This window comes from Argentina silus, assembly GCF_951799395.1.
Source record: "Argentina silus genome assembly, chromosome: 17".
Classification (NCBI taxonomy): Eukaryota; Metazoa; Chordata; class Actinopteri; order Argentiniformes; family Argentinidae; genus Argentina; species Argentina silus.
In genome coordinates this window covers 17,301,165-17,321,320 of record NC_139671.1, presented here as the reverse complement: position 1 = coordinate 17,321,320, position 20,156 = coordinate 17,301,165, and the positions used below count along the sequence as shown (strand labels likewise).

Sequence of the window (20,156 nt, the reverse complement as noted above, 5' to 3'; positions counted from 1 at the left end):
CCACTCGGTGCGTGCGTGTGTGTGTGTGTGTGTGGGTGCGTGTGTGTGTAAGTGTGTGAGATAGAGAATGAGAGAGTTACAGTGTATATTGTGAGAATGTGTGTGTCTGTCTACGGGTGTGTTTCTGTATATGCATACGTGTCTGTGAGTGTGTTTTTGGTAGTGAGAGTGTGTGTGTGTGTGTGTGTGTGTGTGCGTGCGTGTGTTCCGCTGGGCACCAGATGGCCCCTTGTGCCTCTCCACTCCTCTGCTCTGCTCTGTTCTCCAGAGGGGGGCCTGGTAACCCTGGGGGCCTGGGCCCAGGGTCGTGGCCGCATGTGCCCAGCAACGAGGCTCCTCAGCTGGGGGAGGACAAGAGACAAAGCCCCCTTTCCTCCTGGAGGCTCCGGGAAGCTCCAGGGGCCTGCGCAGCTCTCTTCCAGCCAAGGTTAGAGAGCCCCAGACGGGGGTATGATACTCCTAGCTCTGGCCCCCCCTAAAGGTGCATCTGACACATGCACGCGCACACACACACACACACACACACACACACACAGCCAACTGAGCAACCGTTCTTCAGGGCTCCCCATGCACACTGTTTTGACAGCCAAGGAGAGGAGACAGTCATTGAACAGACTAGTGATACCTGCGTAGTTCTGAGCTGGAGGGGGCGGAAGACACACACACACACACAAACACAAAACACACACACACACAAGTCTCACAGCAAGGTCGATTGTCATCACAATGGATTAATGTCTGAGGAGCTGCGGGGAGAATACAGTAGCTGGCTACACTTACCGCTCTGTCAGAGCAAGGCAGGACAGGGGGAAGAGAGAGGGAGGGAGGGAGAGAGAGAGGGAGAGAGAGAGAGAAAGAGGGATAGGGAGGGGGGGACTAAACGCATTCATAGGCCATGGGTCAGTAATCCCACTGTTACAGTGAGTTACATTACTACAATACCACACACACACAAATTGGATGTATTATTATTACACACACACACACACACACACACACACACACACACACACACACCAAGGTGCCATACTGTAATTCTAATTCAAAAAGGTTGTTACACACTAATAAACACAGTTTCTCTTCCCCCTCTCCCCCTCTCTCTGTCTCCCTCTCTGGAGGAACCTTGCTTCTTCTCCTCTTGCCACCCCACTTCTCCAAAACCAACCGACAGCCATTGTTCAGAGAGGAAGCGACGCGTGAGGAAGTCCGAAGTAAGGAGAAGAGAGCGAGGAGATTCTGGAGAAGCTGAGACAGTGTTTCTCACGCTCAAGGTAGATGAAGTAAAACCACAGATTTACGATCAGATTACCCTTCCCACTCAATTATAAACTTTACCGTAAGAGGAAACGTTTCTGAAGCTAAAATCAGTGGTTAGGAGACAAGTTGTAGCTAGTGCACACACACACAGACACACACACACACACACACACACACACACACACAAACAAACTGAAGTTCTGTTTTGAGAACTTGAGATCTGAATACAATAGGGAGAAGGACAGGTGTGAGTCAGAAAGGGAATCTAAAGCCTATCTTGAGGTGAATCTGTCAAAAAAAAAAAAAAAGAATCGCATGACAGTCATATTTTTGAGGCGTTTCAAAATAACAGAAATCCAGTCAGTCTGACGTTTATCAGTCATTGCCTCATAGTCAAAAGATTTCAAATAAACAACTAATAGAGAAAAATAAACAAATTCTGTCACCCATTCTTTCCGAGCCCCCCTCCCATGTTTTTGGGTGTGAATGTGTGTGTATGTGTGAAAAACATGTTGTCCCCTATTCTCTCTTTCTCTGACACACACACACACACACACACACACACACACACACACACACACACACACACACAGCAAGCTCCCTGGCAAACAGTCATAAATCTGTCATCAGGAATGAAGCCATCACTGGGGCTGACCCTGTCTGAGTAAAAAGCAATACATAACAAGGGCAGTAGGAGAGGCAGACTAACTAACCTGGAGTGAGTGAGTGTGTGTGTGTGTGTGTGTGTGTGTGTGTGTGTGTGTGTGTGTGTGTGTGTGTGTGTGTGTGTGTGCGTGTGTGCGCGAGTGAGTGAGTGAGTGAGTGAATGTGAGAGAAAACGAGAGAGTGAGAGAGAGAAAGAGTGGAACAGAGACTAACAGAAAAGAAAGAGGAAAAGTGAAAGTGAGAAAGAAATAAAGGTTAAAAAGATAAGAGATAGGGAGATAAAAGTTAAAAGTCAAAAAGCAGCTTCTGGTGTGTGTGTGTGTACTTCAGGCTCATCTTGACACTCAAAGACAGAGCATGTATCCCCCTGCTGGCTACTGGTAGTTACTACATCTATTTCTTGCTAAGCAGTGCTCAAACCTGGGTCTAACTAAGGTTTAGTTACTTACAAGTATGGGTAAGTACATAAAGCAAAATAAAATGCCTTGGATTCTGTCAGGAAAAAAGCTGGAAAAAAAGTTGTAATTATTATCTGTAAATATTTCCATATAACAAGGTGTGTATATGACTACTTATTCAAGAGAGAGGTTATCAAAAGGAGCTGACCCCTTAAGGCAGTGGTTCACAAACTGTTTAAGTCATTTCATTCAGGCCCCCCCTACACAACACCGTCCCCATCTTTCTTGGTAAAATGAACTGTATTTGTTGCATAGTACAAACCGGCATTTTCTCTCTATAAATAACAATACAAATATGCAATTATAGTTACAACTTTTTTATCGTTAAAAATAGTTCAATTGTGGAGAGAAAATTAACATAAGTCACATAACAAATAACACCATATTCCTAACTTACACATTCCTATTCTCCTTGAGGAAATCATGAATTGAAAAAAGCCAACGCAGAACTTATTGATCTTCCCTGCAGCTCAGCTTACAGGGCTTCATGCTGTCGGCCGCAAGAGTTTTGAGACACAGCACACACACTGGTTGCTCCTCCGCGCCGACCTCAGGAGAAGTGGACCCGAAGGAGAGATATCCCTCGTCAGATAGCCTGGAGGTTAGAGAGGCCGGCCAGCAATCGGAAGGTTGCTGGTTCGATCCCTGCTCCAGGAGGGAGCCGGATGTGAGCTGGTGACTGGAGGGTTACCGGCATCATATCCAGGTGCCAGGTGCCTACCACTGCCGTTGTGCCCCCCCATTAACCCCTAACTGCTGCAGGGGCCGGAAATATACTCTGTTCTCCCTGGGGGTGTGTGCACGTGTGTTGTCTCGGGGGGGGGGGGGTGTGCGCAAAAAATTACATTCCAACAATTGATGACAATTGTAGAATCTGTCCGTGTTTTTCTCAGAGTGGACAGCTAGGCTAACAATTCGTCCAAAATGCCATGAGAGCAGGGCGGGTCGTTTAAATTGTAACCTAGCAACAGTGACCGTGTCTGTTTACAGCTCTCGTGTGCAGCATATTTCAGCATATTTCCCGCCTCGGCGTTTTTGTACAATCGGCGTTTGGGATTTTTTCCCCCACTACAGTACACCTCATTTCTCTCTCCCATGCCATCTCTCTGTGCCCCCCCCCCCCCTTCTCCCCCCCCCTCCCCGCAGTACTCCCGCGCCCACAGAAACAACCCCCACACCTTTAACCTCTCAGAAACTCCCAAAACATATCGAACAACAACCCTCAACGTATCATTTAACATGACAAGGCCCCCTATATTGGAATGAATGGACTAGAAAGACCCACTGAGTCTACAGCAACCGGACCCAGGCCAACCTCTGGTGTCAGGCCCGTGTTGCCATCCCTGATCTGTCCTTAGCACAACTCCTGCTGACCTTAGGGGACATATGTTCCTCTGTGTTGTCATCTCCATTAGTGGGGGCTTTGTGTTCTCGCAGGGGGGGGCTTATGTGTTCTGTTGCATTTGGGATATTAGATAGTTGTAGTGTTGGAGAGATGGAGAGGCAGGCAGGGTGCTTTCAGACTTATTACTTATTATACCACCCCCCCCCCCCCCACCCCTCCCCCCGAAGCCGAAGGAGGATTTGAGCAGAGAACTATCATCGTGACCTCAACTGGCGGTGGTGTGTTTGTGTGTGTGTGGGGAAGGTGGGAATGTGAATGTGTGTGTGTGTGTGTGTGGTGGACTGTGTTGTGACACACTCACTTCACAAACCTCAAACATATAACCTCACACAACATTCTAAATGCTCACACTGCAACACAAATGCAACACAACACATAAGCCCCCCCCCCTCCCCCCCTACGTGAGTTGCCATGTGGTAAAGCCCCCACTAATGGATGACAAACCCATTAACACAGACACATACACAGACAGACAGAAACACACACAGACAGAAACACACACACACACAGACACAAAACACACACACTCACACACCATGTGAAGGCGTTAAGTTGAGAGGTAGTGCGGTGTAGTCCTCTAATATAACAGCAGTTTGTTTAGTCAGCCTTTAAACAGCATGCCTGGGCTCCCACAGGCACGCTCAGGCCAGCCCAGAGGTCACCACACCACCACACTCTGGCACCACAGCACCCTCTACAGGACAACAAAAGAACGACAGCTTGCCACTCTCAATACACTTACACCAAGAGGATTAAAGATAGTTTTAACTATTTATTTAACCTAATAAATATTCTGTAATATATACATGTCATTAGTGAAAAATAATATATATATATATATATATATATTTCTTTTCATGGTTATTCGACAATGGAAGACTTATTTTCCTTGTCAATCTGTCACAATCTGTCAATCTCTCTGAACATTTTCAGAAAGTGTTCAAGTGCACAAACCTGAACTAAGACCTCTCAGACCATCCAGCTTTCACCAAAACAACATCACTAACACTTCATAAAGTGTGTTTATGTTTGTCTGTCTAGTGCTGTCATAAAAGCCCAGTCCAGCGGCCCCACATACATACATACATACTCTTCTCAACAGGCTCCACTGGCCTGTTTACTTGGCCTTGCTATGAATGAAGCCTTTGTGGCCAGTGGGGACAGTGGCCTACTTATGGCCTTGCGTGTCTGCATAACATTAACCTCCACAGTCCTCACAGCACTCACTACTAGGGGGGCTGAGGTATACCAACACAGGTCAGCCATTTTAGACTCATTAGGACATCCAACATGGATGCCAGAGGTCAAACTGAATGGAGACCGGTGTAAGAAAACTGGTTTGATTAACAAAAAATAATAATAGTTTTGCAGTAGTTGAAAGGAATTAGACATTTTATGGTGTTTTGGTGATGCTTTGGCCTAGCAGGTGGGGTGTGTGTGTGTGTGTGTGTCTCACCTGGTGCACAGTACATGTTGGCAATGGCCTCCCTGTCGTACGAGTCCTCCACATCACTCCAACTGCAGAAGTACGTCAGCTCAACATGGCCTGGGAATATAAGAGAGGGGGAGATAATCAGTTATCTTACTTCCCTAATACAACCCTCAAAACATCCTGCACTTTTCATATCCCTCTATAACCTCCTACCGGCCAGATAAGAGGCCATTATCAAATTACCCTAAATACCTTGTATTAACCTCAAAGGCTCGCAAAACAGTTCACTCACCTCTAGAACACCCCGTCTTCCTTCCTTTCGCCTCCCTCACTCACAAGCTTTTCCAGCACACAGCCCCAGCGATTACTCCTGTTTAGCGGCTAACGGCTAACACTATCATTAGGACTAATGGTGTCATTAGCTAGCTTAGGCCATTAGCCTGGGCTAGCCAGACTGATGCACAACACTACCCTGTTGATGGCCCTTTAGAACAATAATTACACCAAGGGAGACAAAAACAGCCACTCAGCTAATTAGACAAGTGCTGGTAACGAGGTAGAGAGAGAGGGTGGGGGATAAAAAAAACAAAAAAAAGTGATTCTTTTTATTTATTTTTTTGCCTCAGTGTAGAAACAAAGGGAGAGAGAATCTGTTGGGAGATCCCTAATGTTGGTATCAAACTCCCAAGACAGTGGCATGAGTGACAGGTCCTACCCCGTTAATAAATAAAAACATAAACATCAAAGTGAAGGATGTTCCTTTTAAGACTTCCCCTCAGAGTCTGAAAAGGCAAAAAAAAAACGTTTGAAGTACAAAAATGTTTCTCAATTGGGCTTGAACTATTGCTTGAACTATCCCTCTGAGAACTTGTCTGAATTTTGAGTTGGGGGTGAACTATCCCTTCAAGACCTGTCTCGCGGGAAATCACGCCACCTTTTACTTTAACTACTTACTGGATGTAAAAAAAGGGATTAAAAAAAAAAAGAGAAAAAAAATCAATTGATGGTAAGCCATCCCTTTAAGACTGCAGTGTGACTCTGACCTTTGTGGTTGAGCAGGATGTTGTTGGGGTTGAGGTCCTTGCAGACGATGCCCTCCTGGTGCAGGTTGTCCAGGGCCGACACCATCTCCACCGCCCAGCACCGCACAAAATCCTCTGGGATTCGAGCCTGGGACGCCGCCAGGGACAGCTCGTCAAGCTCCGCAAACAACCGCGACATGTCTCTGTCCGTTTCGCCTACGTCCTCCGAACTAAACACGGCCTTGCTCGACTCCAACTCTACCCCAAATGCGCCTCCAGTCCCTGAACTGGCCCCAGCCTCATTCTTGACTGGGTTTGAGCCTAAACTAGTCCCGTCCGGGTTCAGAACCAAACCCGTGTCAGTGTGTAGGCTCACACAAGGTTCTAGCCTCTCACGGAATTCGCTGAATGAGTCAGCGAATGGAATGTCGTTGTCGGAAGCGGCTATGGATACAGCGCTGGCGGGAAGGAAGTCCTTATTTGGGCATGCTGCGTCAACCGCCGTTCTTTCAGCCGCCTCTCGCCCGAAAGCCAAGCCGCAGTCGTCCCAGAGCGAGGTGCATGGCGAGGAGGGGGCAGGAGCGGCACAAACGGATGGGAGTTCCTGCTCCAGAGTCAGCTCCTCCCCTTCCTCCAGCTCGTGATGGAGCTGCAGGACGTCTGGCTTGGTGAACTTTGGCGAGGCTTTGGCCTCCAGGGCCAGACACACCCCCGAAGACGCCATCTCCTCCTCTAAGGCGGCTACCGCCCCGCCGACCACGGCCACCCCGATCCCGCTCATGACGCCGGGGAGGTTGACCAGAAGGTCGGGGGGTCGTCCCTCGTCTTCTACCAGCGCCTCCTTGAAGGAGATGACGGGCACCGACTCGTTGGAGCCCTCATCGCTGCCGTCCAGCCCCCATAGGCCCGAGCCTTGACCTTTGACCTCCTCCGCCATCTCCGGCGGGTCCTCCGTGACCTCCGAGCCCAGGTCAGAGGTGGAGAGGAGTGGGAAGGGCTTGGGTCGCAGCTCGGCTGAGTCCGGGCACGTGACCTCGCTGGCGCTGTCCTTGCTGTCGATGCGGAAGAACTCCATGGGAATGCGTTTGGACTGGTCCAACGAGAGGGGCGCCGCAGGGGAGGGCAAGGGGCTGAACACCTCCACTTGGTCCTGGCCATTGTCGCGGAAACGCTCGGTGTCGAGGCAATGGCCGTTGTTGTTGTCGCCAGTCTCGGTGAAGAAGCGCAGCTCCTGGGCGCTGATTGGCGAGCAGAGGCTGTCGTTGCTTAGCAGCGAACGACTCCGGGAGGAGGTGGTCGTCGTGGCGGCGGTTATGTCCAGCGATGAAGCCTCCAGTCCCCTTGATACACCCCCTTCCCCATCCTCTTCTTCCTTCTCTTCTTCCTCACCAAGCGCATCCGGTTCCACCTTGTCTTGTTCGTACTCGTTACAGAGGTTCAGGTAGCTGTTGGTGCACTCCTCCTCCGATGTGGCTCCAGAGTCCGGACGGGTCCCCAGGCTGTCCACCAGCCCACGGGGAAGGCCACTCTTCTTGGGTAAGGAGAGGAGGCCCTTCCCCTCCCCCTGGAGCCCAGAGCCAGAACCATCAGCTCCAGGCACAGACCCAGACCCAGTGCTGCCAGTGTCCAAGCCCAGCTCCGGTGTAGCTTGTTGGGCTGAGTGAACCGCCGTGGTGTGGCTCTTCTGGATGAAGGGGATGTCGAAGCTGTCCTCCGGGCTGGAGCTATGCAGGAACTTCCCAATGTGAGACCACAGTTTCCCACCTGGAGAAAGTGATGGAAGGACAATCAAAAAAAGAGCAAGCCAGTGTCGGTGAAAGAAGTCAGCACAAACGTGCGCTCAGATTGGAGTCAAAATCTTGAAGATATTTTAAATGTAGGTTAATGGTAGTACATTTAGCATCTCATATGGCTCAAAGGTCATGATACAATTTTGAAACTGTCCTTGGCAGATACACACGCACACACACACACACACACACGTGCGCACACACACACACACACACACACACACACACACACGAGGCAGCTGCGGCCTGAGTGATTGTAGGACAGCATCTGTTGTGTATGATGAGTATGAATAGGACCATCTCTGGAGGTGATAATGATGCCGGGGGCAGCCCAATCACTTTAGGAGGGAAAAACACCCACATGTTGTAACTGGCGAATGTCACCCAGGTCACTGCCTCCCTCTGTCTGCGCTCAACAACTTAGTTTGGCTGTCTGCTTTTCCCATGTGCACTTCTACACAGGACTGTAATGGCTCCAAGTAAGCATCTATCGAGACCTTTTTATGCGTCAAAGTTAGCAACATACTGTAGGAACTAATTGAGGAATTGTGTCACACACACACACACACACACACACACACACACACTGAACATTTCCGAACGAAATTAATAAATAATAAATATCCATTGCTAATTTCAAGGTCATGTAACTCAGAAAGACATTAACTGGATAAAAATAAATGTTAAAATGGTGGACAGATTCATGGTTTCAGTTAGAAGTAGTTTGCATTGGGAGAGGGAGAGAGGAGGAAACACTATTCAGAATTTTCATTGCAATTCCCATTGCAGTGAAAAGAGGGTGCAGTCCTGCATATGTAAGCATAAAGGAGGGGGGGAGCAAGTAACTGCACTCAAAATCCTTCAGATTCTCTCTCTCGCTCTCTCTCACACACAGGCAGACGCACACACACACACACACACACACACACACACACACACACACACACACACACACACACACACACACACACACACACACACACACACACACACACAGCGTGTGTGTGTGTGTGCGCGCGCGTGTCTGCCTGTGTGTGTATGTGTGTGTGTGTGTGTGTGTGTGTGTGTGTGTGTGTCTGCGTGTGCGCGCGCGTCTCTCTCTCTCACACACACACACACACAGTGAGTGGAAAATAAGGAGGCCCAGGTGTTAGCATAGCTAATGAAGCGTAGCGCCACCTGGTATTCAGCATAATGACCTGTGACATACACCCATCTCTATCAAACATCTGTCTACAACAAGGGCAGAGAGAGAGGGAGGGAGGGAGGGGAGAGAGAGGGAGGGAGGGAGGGGAGAGGGAGGGAGGGAGGGGGGAGGGAGGGAGGGAGAACGGAGGAGTGTGTACGTACCCTCGGCGTAATGCAGCAGCACGAAGACCGTGTCCTCTGAGACGACAAACTTCTTCAGCCGCACCATGTGGGGTATGGAGTGAGGCATGATGGTCCGCTTGGTCCTCCCACACTCACTGCTCTTCCTCAGGCCCTGGGAGAGAGAGCAGGGGGTTATGGGATAGGGGGGGATGGGGGGGGGGGCGAGGGGTGGGTGACAGGTGAGGATGAGCAAGAGGGACGAAGAGAAAGAAGAGAGGGAGGAAGAGGAGAGAGGAAAGGGGGAGGAGAGGAAAGGAAAGGAGTGAAGAGGAGTGTGGGTGAAAGTTTTGTGGGTGAAAGTTAAGGGGTAGAAGATGAAGTGTGTGGGTGGGGGGAGGGGGGTGGGTGGGGGACAGAAGTGCCATTAACGTGTGTGCAAACAACCTCCCCTCCAACCCAAACACAATGTATTCATCAAGCCACATACAGTGAGACTCTACAGAGCTGTACAAATCTATCAGTTATTCTAGCCCCCGTGTGTGTGTGTATGTGTGTGTATGTGTGTGTATGTGTGCGTGTGTGTGCGCGCGTAGTCATCTGTGCCCGCACTGTGCGTAGGCATCTGGCACACGTCTCGTCCAAGAGCAGGAGAGCTGACAGGGACAGGACCATTAGAATCAATTACATAGGTCACACACAGGCTTCGTAACAGCCAGGACAACACACACCCACACACACCCACCCACTCGCGCACACACACACCCACCCACTCGCGCACACACACACCCACCCACTCGCGCACACACACATTCACAATCTATACTTACTTTCAAGATGAAGGTCTCCTGTGTTCTCTTGTCCATAACCAGTAGAACCTACGGAGGAGGACCCGTGAGATTTAGGCAGGCATAAACAGAGACAGCTACGTGATCAGGCAGGCACAAACAGGTCAGCTCTGTCTCCAGGACAGGACCTTGACCAATATGGCCGCCCTCCTACGTCCTGCAGTATCTTGTAAACAGAATGGATGACAGTAGGGTCTATATCCCTCTTGTGCATCTCCCTCCCTCCCTCTCTGGCTGCCTCCCTCCCTCTTGTTTCACCTCCCTGGCCTCCCTCCCTCCCTCCCTTGTTTCACCTCCCTGGCCTCCCTCTCTCCCCCCACCTCTCCTTCCTGACATCTTAATTTCTTTCCTCCTTCACTTCCCCTTCTGTCTCTGACATCTCAATTTCTCTTGCTCTCTCTCTCTCTCAGGGGAGAGCTAGAGCATATGTGTGTGTGACTGTGTGTGTGTGTGTGTGTGTGTTTGTAAGACGGTGTGGAGGTGTGGAACTGTGTGTGTGTGTGTGTGTGCGCGTGAGAAAGAGAGAGATGCGGTTTGTGTGTGTGTGTGTGAGAAAGAGAGAGATGCGGTGTGTGTGTGTGTGTGTGTGTGCGTGCGTGTGCGTGTGTGAAAGAGAGAGATGCGGTGTGTGTGTGTGTGTGTGTGTGTGTGTTATTCTCTATGTGACCCTGGCAGCGCCCAAACAGGTGCAGGCTAAATGGATATGAATGGAGTTGTGAGTAAACAGAGCGAAAGTGCTAGCCAGGGCGCTAATATAATTAACGCACAAACATCAGGGACGGGGGAGGCGCGAGGGGGGAGAGAGGGAGGGGGAGGCGAGAGGGTGAGGAGCTCTCTCCATCTGTCCCCGCTGTCCCCAATTAAAAGTAAAAGAAGGAGGGAGGAGCGAAAAAGGAGGAGAGAAACACCGCATTGTTTCTGTACGCCGCGTCTGTTAACTTCAACCACGGCGTCGCTGTTGTTCGTTGATGCCGTACTGACCCGGGGAGGCTGGCGCCGGTAGAAATCGGAGGACGGGCTCATCGCAAAGCGTGGAACGAAATGAAGGAACGAGCGTCGCGTTTCGAGACCGTTCCGGACTCCGTTCCACGCTTCCGACACCGTTCCTCGCTCCACTCCGCGCGTTACAACCCGCCTGTCCTCCGATTTCTACCTCCGCCGGCCTCTGGGCGCTCCTGACGCCCGACGGCAGGGCGCCTACGAGCTATCTGGAGTCCAGGACGTGCTCGGAGGCGGCGGTGTGGCAGGGCCTCTATGCAGCGCTATAACACGTGTTTAACACAGTGCGAACAGCGCCCTGTGTCAATATTATGTCTGTGTTTCGGTGTCCTGCCTGTCGCTATGTGGAGCCACGTCGAGCACCATTGATTCTGTGTTGTGTCATGTCCGATCTCCCTGCCAAGTCATTTCATGCTCGAGCGCTGAAGTCACTTTGCCAGCAGCTGTTTGAGAGGACGGCTAACCTAAACTGACCTTGTGGCCCCCCCCTCCCCAACCCAACACCAATAAATACACACACTAATACACACACTAATACACACACACAAACACGGCATCTCAATGGTGCAACAGTCATTCGCATTGGACATAGGTGTTACATGTTTTCACGTGTTAGCCTCTGGATCCGGCAATTTAACTGTACAAATAGTTGCGGTGTTGTTGTTTCTCTCTCTCCCCCCCCCCCCCCCCCCCCAACAAAAACATCAAATCAAAATCAAATAATCTACACTGATGTGAAAACAAAGGATAGGTGAAAGCAAAATGGCGGATGGACTTTCCCCTCACCTATCCCGTTCGTTTACATCAGTGCAGATGAGGAAAACGTGTTAAGCAGAGGAAGCAACTGTTAACTACATAGATGCCCCCGTCCACTGGCTTGTAACCCCTCCCCCACTGACCTTGTCGATGACCCCCAGCACCCTGTAGGCCCGGAGTTCCTCCGCTGGACTCTGCTGGCCCCCTCTGCTGGTGGGAGTGGAGCATTGCGCCCCCATCGACTGGTAAGGCGAGTAAGGGCAATGTTTCAGGTTCAGCATAATTCATATTGAATACATATTTAATGAGCCTAATGTGAAGCTTGTTTTCAAGTCCCGACAGAAGAATTGACATGCGGGAATTCTCTCAACGTAGTGCGAACCAATGGGAGGTTCTAATACACGGTGGAAAAAAAGCCAATCAAATAGTTTGTTGCTACTGACCACTGTCTGCGTTGACCCTTGACCCATTGCGTTTTTCAGATGCTGATTGGATATCTGCTCCGCTCGCATCAGATACTCGGCTGTTTTTCTCTTCACCGCCTCTCGCCTTGTAGGGCTGGGCTCACCTGGGGAGGGGGGGAGGGGGGGCGGGGGGGGCAGTGGAGGACACAAGGAGGGGGAGGGACACAGAAGGGGGGGGGGCAGGGGGACACACAGGGGGTCGGGGGACGGGGGAGACACAGGGGAGACACAGGGAGACACAGGGGAGACAGGGGGGGGACAGGGGGGGACACAGGGGGGACACGGGGGCGTAATAAAAAAGAGCAGAATTTCTCAATGGGACTTCATTGCAAAAATTAAGGGATAAATAATTGAAATTCAAATAAAAACACTCAGAGAGTGTATGAATCAGAGTTGAAGTCATATGCAAATGCTGGGACATTTCCATTAGCCAGTGTTGTCTTGGCACATAGACCCCATTATATAATCAAACTCTCTTTTCTGCAGCAGTTTGTCATCAAGGACCTCACACTATTAAAAGGCAAGACAGACATGATTGTGCATAGGAGTGTGCGGTTGTGTGTACTGTAGGTGTAGGTGTGTGTGTGTGTGTGTGAGAAAGAGAGAGAGAGAGTGAGATAGATAAAGAGAGGGAGACAGAGACAAAGACAGAGAGGTAGAGGGAGAGAGAGAGAGAGAGAGAGAGGCAGAGAGAGAGAGGCAGAGAGAGAGAAAGAGGCAGAGAGAGAGAGAAGTGTAGTGGAGTAGAGTAGCGTGTGTCTAGACTAGGAGATCTCTCCCTGCAGCAGTAATGTAGTAACAAGGTTGGGAGTTAATAACAGTCATCAGAGACAACATGGCTGACCACCACCTCTTCTCAATGGAGCCCATTATCACAGCAAACAACAACAGCACAACAACAACAGCACAAACAACAACAGACAAACAAACTGACAGACATTTCTCACAGAATATACAACAGGGCCTAGCCCTTTACTAGCTTCATCTTTAAAGCCACAAGCTGTAATTCATAAATGTGTGTGTGTGTGTGTGTGTGTGTGTGTGTGTGTGTGTATATATATATATATATATATATATATATATTCTGAATTGTAACAGTTTATAACCCGGGAGGAGTGGACAGTGGCCTAGGTCCTAATCATCTAACGTGGCTTCCTCTCCCTGTCTCCTTCGGAGGATACGGGGGAATTGGATGGGTGGAAGCTAATTTCCGGTAGGCATTTGGCCTATTGCTTTTCCCCTCCCTGACTATCTTCTTCAGATCAATGCAGACTGAGGAGAGGACACAAGGCGAGGAAGCCTCTTTAGACGAACCCCAGTCGTAGGTAGGGGGGGCCTAGTCGTAGGTAGGGGGGGCCTAGTCGTAGGTAGGGGGGGGCCTAGTCGTAGGTAGGGGGGGGCCTAGTCGTAGGTAGGGGGGGCCTAGTCGTAGGTAGGGGGGGCCTAGTCGTAGGTAGGGGGGGCCTACCTTGCACCCCTTGCAGAAGCAGATCCACCCCGCTGCGGTAGTAGGAGAACGCCGATTGGTAGTTCTGCTCCGCTTCCCTCTGCACCGCCAATCGGATGTGCTCGCTGGCCTTGTCCTGGTAGTCTCTCTTCACTTCCTTAGCGTTAGCCGCGGTGGCTCTCTTCAGGCTGCCGGGGAAGAGCGCCGCCCTGCTGGTGCGGCTGGCCTCGGGGTCTGGAGCTGGGGCTGGGGCTGGGGAGCCGGGGGCAGGGGAGGGCGTGCGGCGGTGCTCATGCAGGGAAGGCAGGAGAGGACTACTGCTAACGCTAACGCTAGTGGTGGCGGCGGTGGTGGTGGTGGTGCCCCCCAGTGGCTGGTTCGGGGAAGTGCGGCCCGAGGCCATGCCATCGTCAAGCTCGGCCAGAGAGTCTGTGTCTATAGCCAGAGAGATCAGGTCACTGTCACTGGACGGGCCTGGGTGGAGAGGGAGAGGAGACACACACACACACATATGAGGGAAGACACACACACACACACACAGTTTTGAGGGAAGACACACACACACACACACAGATTTGAGGGAAGACACACACACACACACACACACACACACACACACACACACACACAGACATGAGGGAAGACACACACACACACACAAATTGTATAGACTCCAGTCACATATATGCTGGATGGTCCTAGAAAGAAAAAATACATACAAGACGAGACAGAGAGAGAGAGACACACACACACACACAACTTACCTCCATACTCCGACTGACTAGTTATGGTCAAATCATCAACACCACCGATATCTCTCTGAACTGGAGAGGGAGGGGGAGGGAGGGGGAGAGAGGGAGCGGGGGAGGGAGGGGGAGAGAGAGAGAGAGAGAGAGAGAGAGAGAGAGAGAGAGGGGGAGAGAGAAAACTTTGAGTGACACAAGGCCATCTTTGTCTATGTAACGCCAACATGCTTAATGAACGGGCCAGTGTGACTTGCCTGGGCTCAATAAGGCCCTCTGTTGGGTCAGTGTGTACATACCTTCAGAGCTGCAGTCTGATAGGCTGTCAGCCAGGAAGTCAGAGAAGGGTTCGGCCGGTCCAATGAGCTCCGAGCCGTCCTGGACTTCTCCTCCCTGGAACAGAAACACCAACCAATCAGAGGGAGCTAATGGAAGTTGGATCCAGTACGATAAGTAGTCGGTAGTCAGTGTTTGTATGTGTGTATCTCACCTGATGCAGAGTATTTCTTGGCATTGGCCTCCCTGTCATGTGTGTGTGTGTGTGTGTGTGTTTGTGTGTGTGTGTATATACGTACGTGTGTGTGTATATACGTACATACGTGTGTGTGTGTGTGTGTATATACGTACGTGTGTGTGTGTGTGTGTGTGTACCTTGAAGAAGTCCTGGATGTGCTGGCTGCTGTAGAGCGCTGGGATGTTAGCCGAAAACTGTAGCAAATCCTCCGAGCACTGTCTCCTCTCCTCGATCACCGTGTCATCAAAACGACCTACATACACACACACACACACACACTGTGGATATCCTAATACACACACTACACACACACATAAGCATGTTCACATTGCTAATGTCATCATTTTAAACGCTTCAATCCAATATATTACAGCACTACGATGTATGTCATGTCATGTGTTATGTAATACTTCAATAGTCTGCCCCCCTTACCGAACACTTTAGCCTTGGCGAAGGGAGGGAAGAGCTCTGATTGGCTGAAGAGATTCCTGTGGAGCTGCCAGAGGTCCTGATGTAGCTTCTTGAAATCACTGTACCTCTTCCACACTGTGATCTAGAGAGACAGAGGGAGGGGGGGGGAGGAGGAGGGGGGAGGGAGAGAGAGGGAAAGGGATTGGGAAAGAGAATACCTGTTATGTGCCCATATACAAAACGCAATACAATTTTTATTGCCCATTTTTTTAAAACATACATTATCCTTTTGCTGTCTAAGAGAGAAAGAGAGAGAGAGAGAGAGAGAGAGAGAGAGGAAAACAACCATATGACCCTGGAGGCTCTGCTAACAACCACCACAATCCACATTTTGCTCCATCCTTCACGCACAACCAAATTCCAACAACATAACGCATATTTCACATGCCAAACAAGCGCACCGAGCCCATCCGCACAAACACATTACATCATAAAACCTCTACAAACAACCCTCCAGACACACACACACACACACACAGTAACAGAACTGCCTTACACATTAACTCACGTAAAACATCTACACACAAAGACACCTCTATGCAGACACAATCGCATAAATCCTCCACACACACACACACACAACACTCAAACACACATAAAACCTTGACACGCACTGTACCCCCTAACCTTCGTAGTCATCCAGCTCCAGACCACCTAGTCCCAGATCCAGAGGTACAGAGGGGCAGTCAGAGAGTTGTGTTGCCCAGCTGAGAGTGTTCTAGTCTGGGCTACGAGCGACTAGGGGACACAGGACCCAGCACCACTCCCAGAGAGGACCACAACTCAACAATGGAGGTGAGTATATTCCCAGGCCTCTCTGCTTCTCTCTCTCTCTCTCTCTCTCTCTCTCTCTCTCTCTCACACACACACACACAGACAGACAGACAGACAGACACACACACACACTAATTGGGATCATGCTTGTTGTATTAGGGCTGGAATCGGGCGCCCCCCCCCATGAGTCAAACAAGTATCTCTGAGCACCGTGTGTTGCTTGCTACTATCATTAGCTATCTCTCTCTGCCAGACAAAAGTGTTTCCAACGTCTTTCCAAATTCAAAGACTCAGATAACGCCAAACCTACCTCAACCAGCTGGAAGCACCCACCATCCAGGGAACGAGACCCTGTGCAATTTCTCTCTATAGTTCCACCCCAATGTCCACACTAGCATGCTACACACACAGCATGCTGACTCCAATTATTTTTTTCATTCTTTAAAGTTAGTCAGTCTTAAAATTATGCCACTGTAGTGTGGACTTGGAACAGAGCCATAAGGCATAAGACAGTCATTATGATTGTCACTAGCCTCTCCGACCATGTTGGAGAGGACAGACGGTAGCACTTTCAAAGCAGACAGAAAAGAACATCAAACATACTTAACCTTAACCCTACTAGACCAACAAGCCAACATACGAGTAGTCAGTTTGGGCAACTTGCCATGTTTAGCTTGACAATTTTAGTACTAGCAAGGCTAACTACCATGACTCCCTGTAGGAACAGGCTAGCCGTCAATCCCATGATGAAAGTCTGCAAGCTTGCCAATCATGGAGGTAAAAAAGCAACGTTGCCCCCTGGTGGAGATCCTCGTGTACCACTCATTTTGTCTTCAGGTCACTGATGCTAGGCTAATCACATAGCCTAGCTATGTGAAAGTGATGCTAACAGTCTCCTGACATCTATGGGTCTATCTGACTGCAGTAATATAGCCTATAGGCCTAACATCCATATTTATCTGCTTAAGATATATCCCCATGAGCCAGAGCATAAGCCCCTAAACCCTGTCTGTCCAAAACCCCAAACCTAAGCATATAAACCATATTAATCCGCTTGCCGATAACATATGGCCTTGATTCAGTCTTTAGGGGAAGCTAGGCTAATGCTAAGCTAGATAGCGTTGACGAGGCCTGCAATAGACACACGGGGAAGCTAGCTAACAGAGAAGACCTCTTCGGAAGAGCTCTGAGCTCAAGTCTCACTATGTGTGTGTGTGTGTGTGTGTGTGTGTGTAAACAGGCATATGAAACAGGCTGAACCATAACTCTTCACTGTGACTGGGGTTCACGCGCAAAGGTCTAGTTTTGAGAGAGCGAAGGAAAACGATAACACAAAGGTCACAACAGTCACCACGGTTACCGCCACGGTCGTCATGGTCACCACAGTTGTTACAACCTCCTCCACAACATCCTAAAGCATAGGAACTCCACCACTCACTCAATCTCACTGTCATACAGCTAACTCCCCTTCTCTCTCTCTCTCTCTCTCTCTCTCTCTCATCGAAATATGAAAGGCTGCTGGTGGCCCAAGTCTTACCTCTTGGACCTCCTCCGGGTTCTTTCTGGAGATTATCTAAGGGATGGAGGGAGGCATGGAGGGAGGGAGGGAGAGAGAGAGAAAAAAAAAACGTTAACAGCTTGATCAGCAACAAGCAACATCCTTCAGTAACCACCATCACTATCATCATCATCATAAAAAAGCCTTTACTCTCCTTTGGACTACAGACCCAACATGGAGTTCTCAGTAGCAGAGTAGCAGTGAATCCTTCGTTTGCTGTAGGGAGTCTTTTACTGAGAGACTGTCACAGATAGAGGGGAATAGAGGGAACGCAGCCCAATCCATGTGACAATGAGGACATTATATAGGCTATTGGGTGGGGGAGCCGAGTCAGAACGAGACGTCACCAATCTCACCATACACACATTGAGCAGATGTAGAGACAAGCATGCACGCAGGCGTGCACGCCCACACTGCAGTCAGAGCAAGGCGAAGCTAGCATACTGATTGATGCGGCATCATTAAGGATCTAGTAAAAAAATAAATTTTACAAAATCTAGGCTACAACCAGCCTGTCATACCACCTGGGCCATCCTATTCTGGAAGAGGTTACTTCTGACTCTGACACACTCTCTCTCTCAATAAGTCACAGCGGAGAGTGTGTCCCAGTTTGAGAGCCCTGCACAGGCCTCCTGCAGTAATCACTGAGAGACATAGAAACCAAGACTCATAGTGAATAACACCTGGAGGCATTGGTAAAAAAATGAATTTAAAAAATGCAAACATTGAGGAGGCATTTTGCTTGTGCTACAGCCTACTTCAACACCTGCCAAACAAAACAAAGCAACCATGGAGCCTAGGTCGAAACAATGCAGAACCAATCTGGCATGGAGGCGAGAGAGAAGGCACCTCCAACGAGACACTGGGATTAACTGTGTGTGGTAGACTGTGGGAATAGAATGACATGGTTCCCTGTCTGACATCTCTCTTCTCTTGGGTGGAATCGTTTCTGACACTCTGTGAAACCTGCCTTGTTGAGGTGTGACAGTTGAAATCTGAATGCAGGACAGCAGAACTAAAATGTGACGTGAGACAAAGGAGTCCATTGTAGCCCGAGATTGTACGATTGTAAGATTAAAACTATGTTTCATTTGCAGCCAGTATGGATATTTCGAGTGAGACTTTCAGTTGCTTCTTACACGGACATAGTCTCTTCCGTTTTTGCTGAATGATAAATTGCAATGACTGCAGTTTGTTGACCGCTGACGAAGCATTTATCATTTGTCGTGATTGCACTCTAAACTGACCCCACGACCAGCGTCAAGAAGCAACTTCAGCCTACTCGTGTTGAGTGATGACAAAATTCAGTACTGACTTGATCATCTAGTTTGGTTGCTGACAGCCAGCCAAGCAGGTAACATTCTTGACACTAGCAGAGACTATTTGAAACAGTGAAACCAAATCGTGTTTGGCGAGCAAATGATCTAACCAACACACATCCGAAAGCTAAAGCCGTCAGAGGGGTAGCACTGTGCCATTGAACAATTGGCAATGCTTACTGAACCTGGTCAGCTACAGAAGCTAATACGCACAAACACCACCACTATGCCATGTCACAGTTAAATGGTAAGATAGCCCATTTGTGTAGCAATCAAACAGCATACATCCCTTTCATCAGTTTAGTATTCAACTCAATGATAAACCAAAACAAATAAAATGTTAGCGGCTAGTTCGCTAGCTACCTATTCCGGATCATTAGCGTTATGACAAGGCAAAACACTAAACAGCAATGATAAGCTTGACAGCTCAAGCTAGCTGTCATGCAGCTGATTAGCTAACGTTAGCTAGCCATGGCTAGCTGTGGTACAGCCTGTCAACTTACCCTTGCAGTGACTTTGTACACGGTATAGCCTTTCAGGTGCTTTTTGGGCTCAGTGACAGTATAGAATCGAGCAAGTTCTCCTCTTTCCCGCTGTGATATCATTCTGATCAACGCATAGCTATAAGCTAGCCAGCTACATTTCCCCAGTCAACCTGCGTTGGCTTCGCTGCAGAATCTTAAAACAGCTGAAAACGCCACATCGGAAATCCCGCCCCTCAACTTCCTAGCACGTTTGTTGTGAAAAGCTGCATGACATGAGATGACCTGCAGGTCCTAATCAAATAAATATATTAAAGAGACAAATAATCGATTGAATTCCATTCAATAAAAAAAGCTCAAACCCAATAAAGTTGAAGGGATTTTAATCAGATAAAAAAACACTTTTTGCAAAAATAATTACTTGATACAATAGTAAATTGCCC

At 49.3% G+C, this 20,156-nt stretch overlaps 1 protein-coding gene across 1 annotated transcript in view; it reads right to left on the bottom strand.

Moving 5' to 3' along the window:
* rps6kc1 (ribosomal protein S6 kinase polypeptide 1) overlaps window positions 1-19,891 on the bottom strand; it is a 27,165-nt gene extending 7,274 nt beyond the window's left edge. Inside the window, exons 1-13 of the mRNA XM_083688488.1 lie at window positions 19,735-19,891; window positions 17,892-17,927; window positions 15,542-15,662; window positions 15,247-15,362; window positions 14,895-14,988; window positions 14,617-14,676; window positions 13,874-14,326; window positions 12,385-12,509; window positions 12,085-12,183; window positions 10,169-10,216; window positions 9,381-9,513; window positions 6,262-8,004; window positions 5,243-5,332 (exon numbers count right to left, since the gene is read on the bottom strand). Coding sequence (XP_083544614.1) covers window positions 5,243-5,332; window positions 6,262-8,004; window positions 9,381-9,513; window positions 10,169-10,216; window positions 12,085-12,183; window positions 12,385-12,509; window positions 13,874-14,326; window positions 14,617-14,676; window positions 14,895-14,988; window positions 15,247-15,362; window positions 15,542-15,662; window positions 17,892-17,927; window positions 19,735-19,836 — 3,220 coding nt within the window. The 5' untranslated portion in view covers window positions 19,837-19,891. The remainder of the gene's footprint in view (window positions 1-5,242; window positions 5,333-6,261; window positions 8,005-9,380; window positions 9,514-10,168; window positions 10,217-12,084; window positions 12,184-12,384; window positions 12,510-13,873; window positions 14,327-14,616; window positions 14,677-14,894; window positions 14,989-15,246; window positions 15,363-15,541; window positions 15,663-17,891; window positions 17,928-19,734) is intronic.
* Window positions 19,892-20,156: the final 265 nt, after the last annotated feature.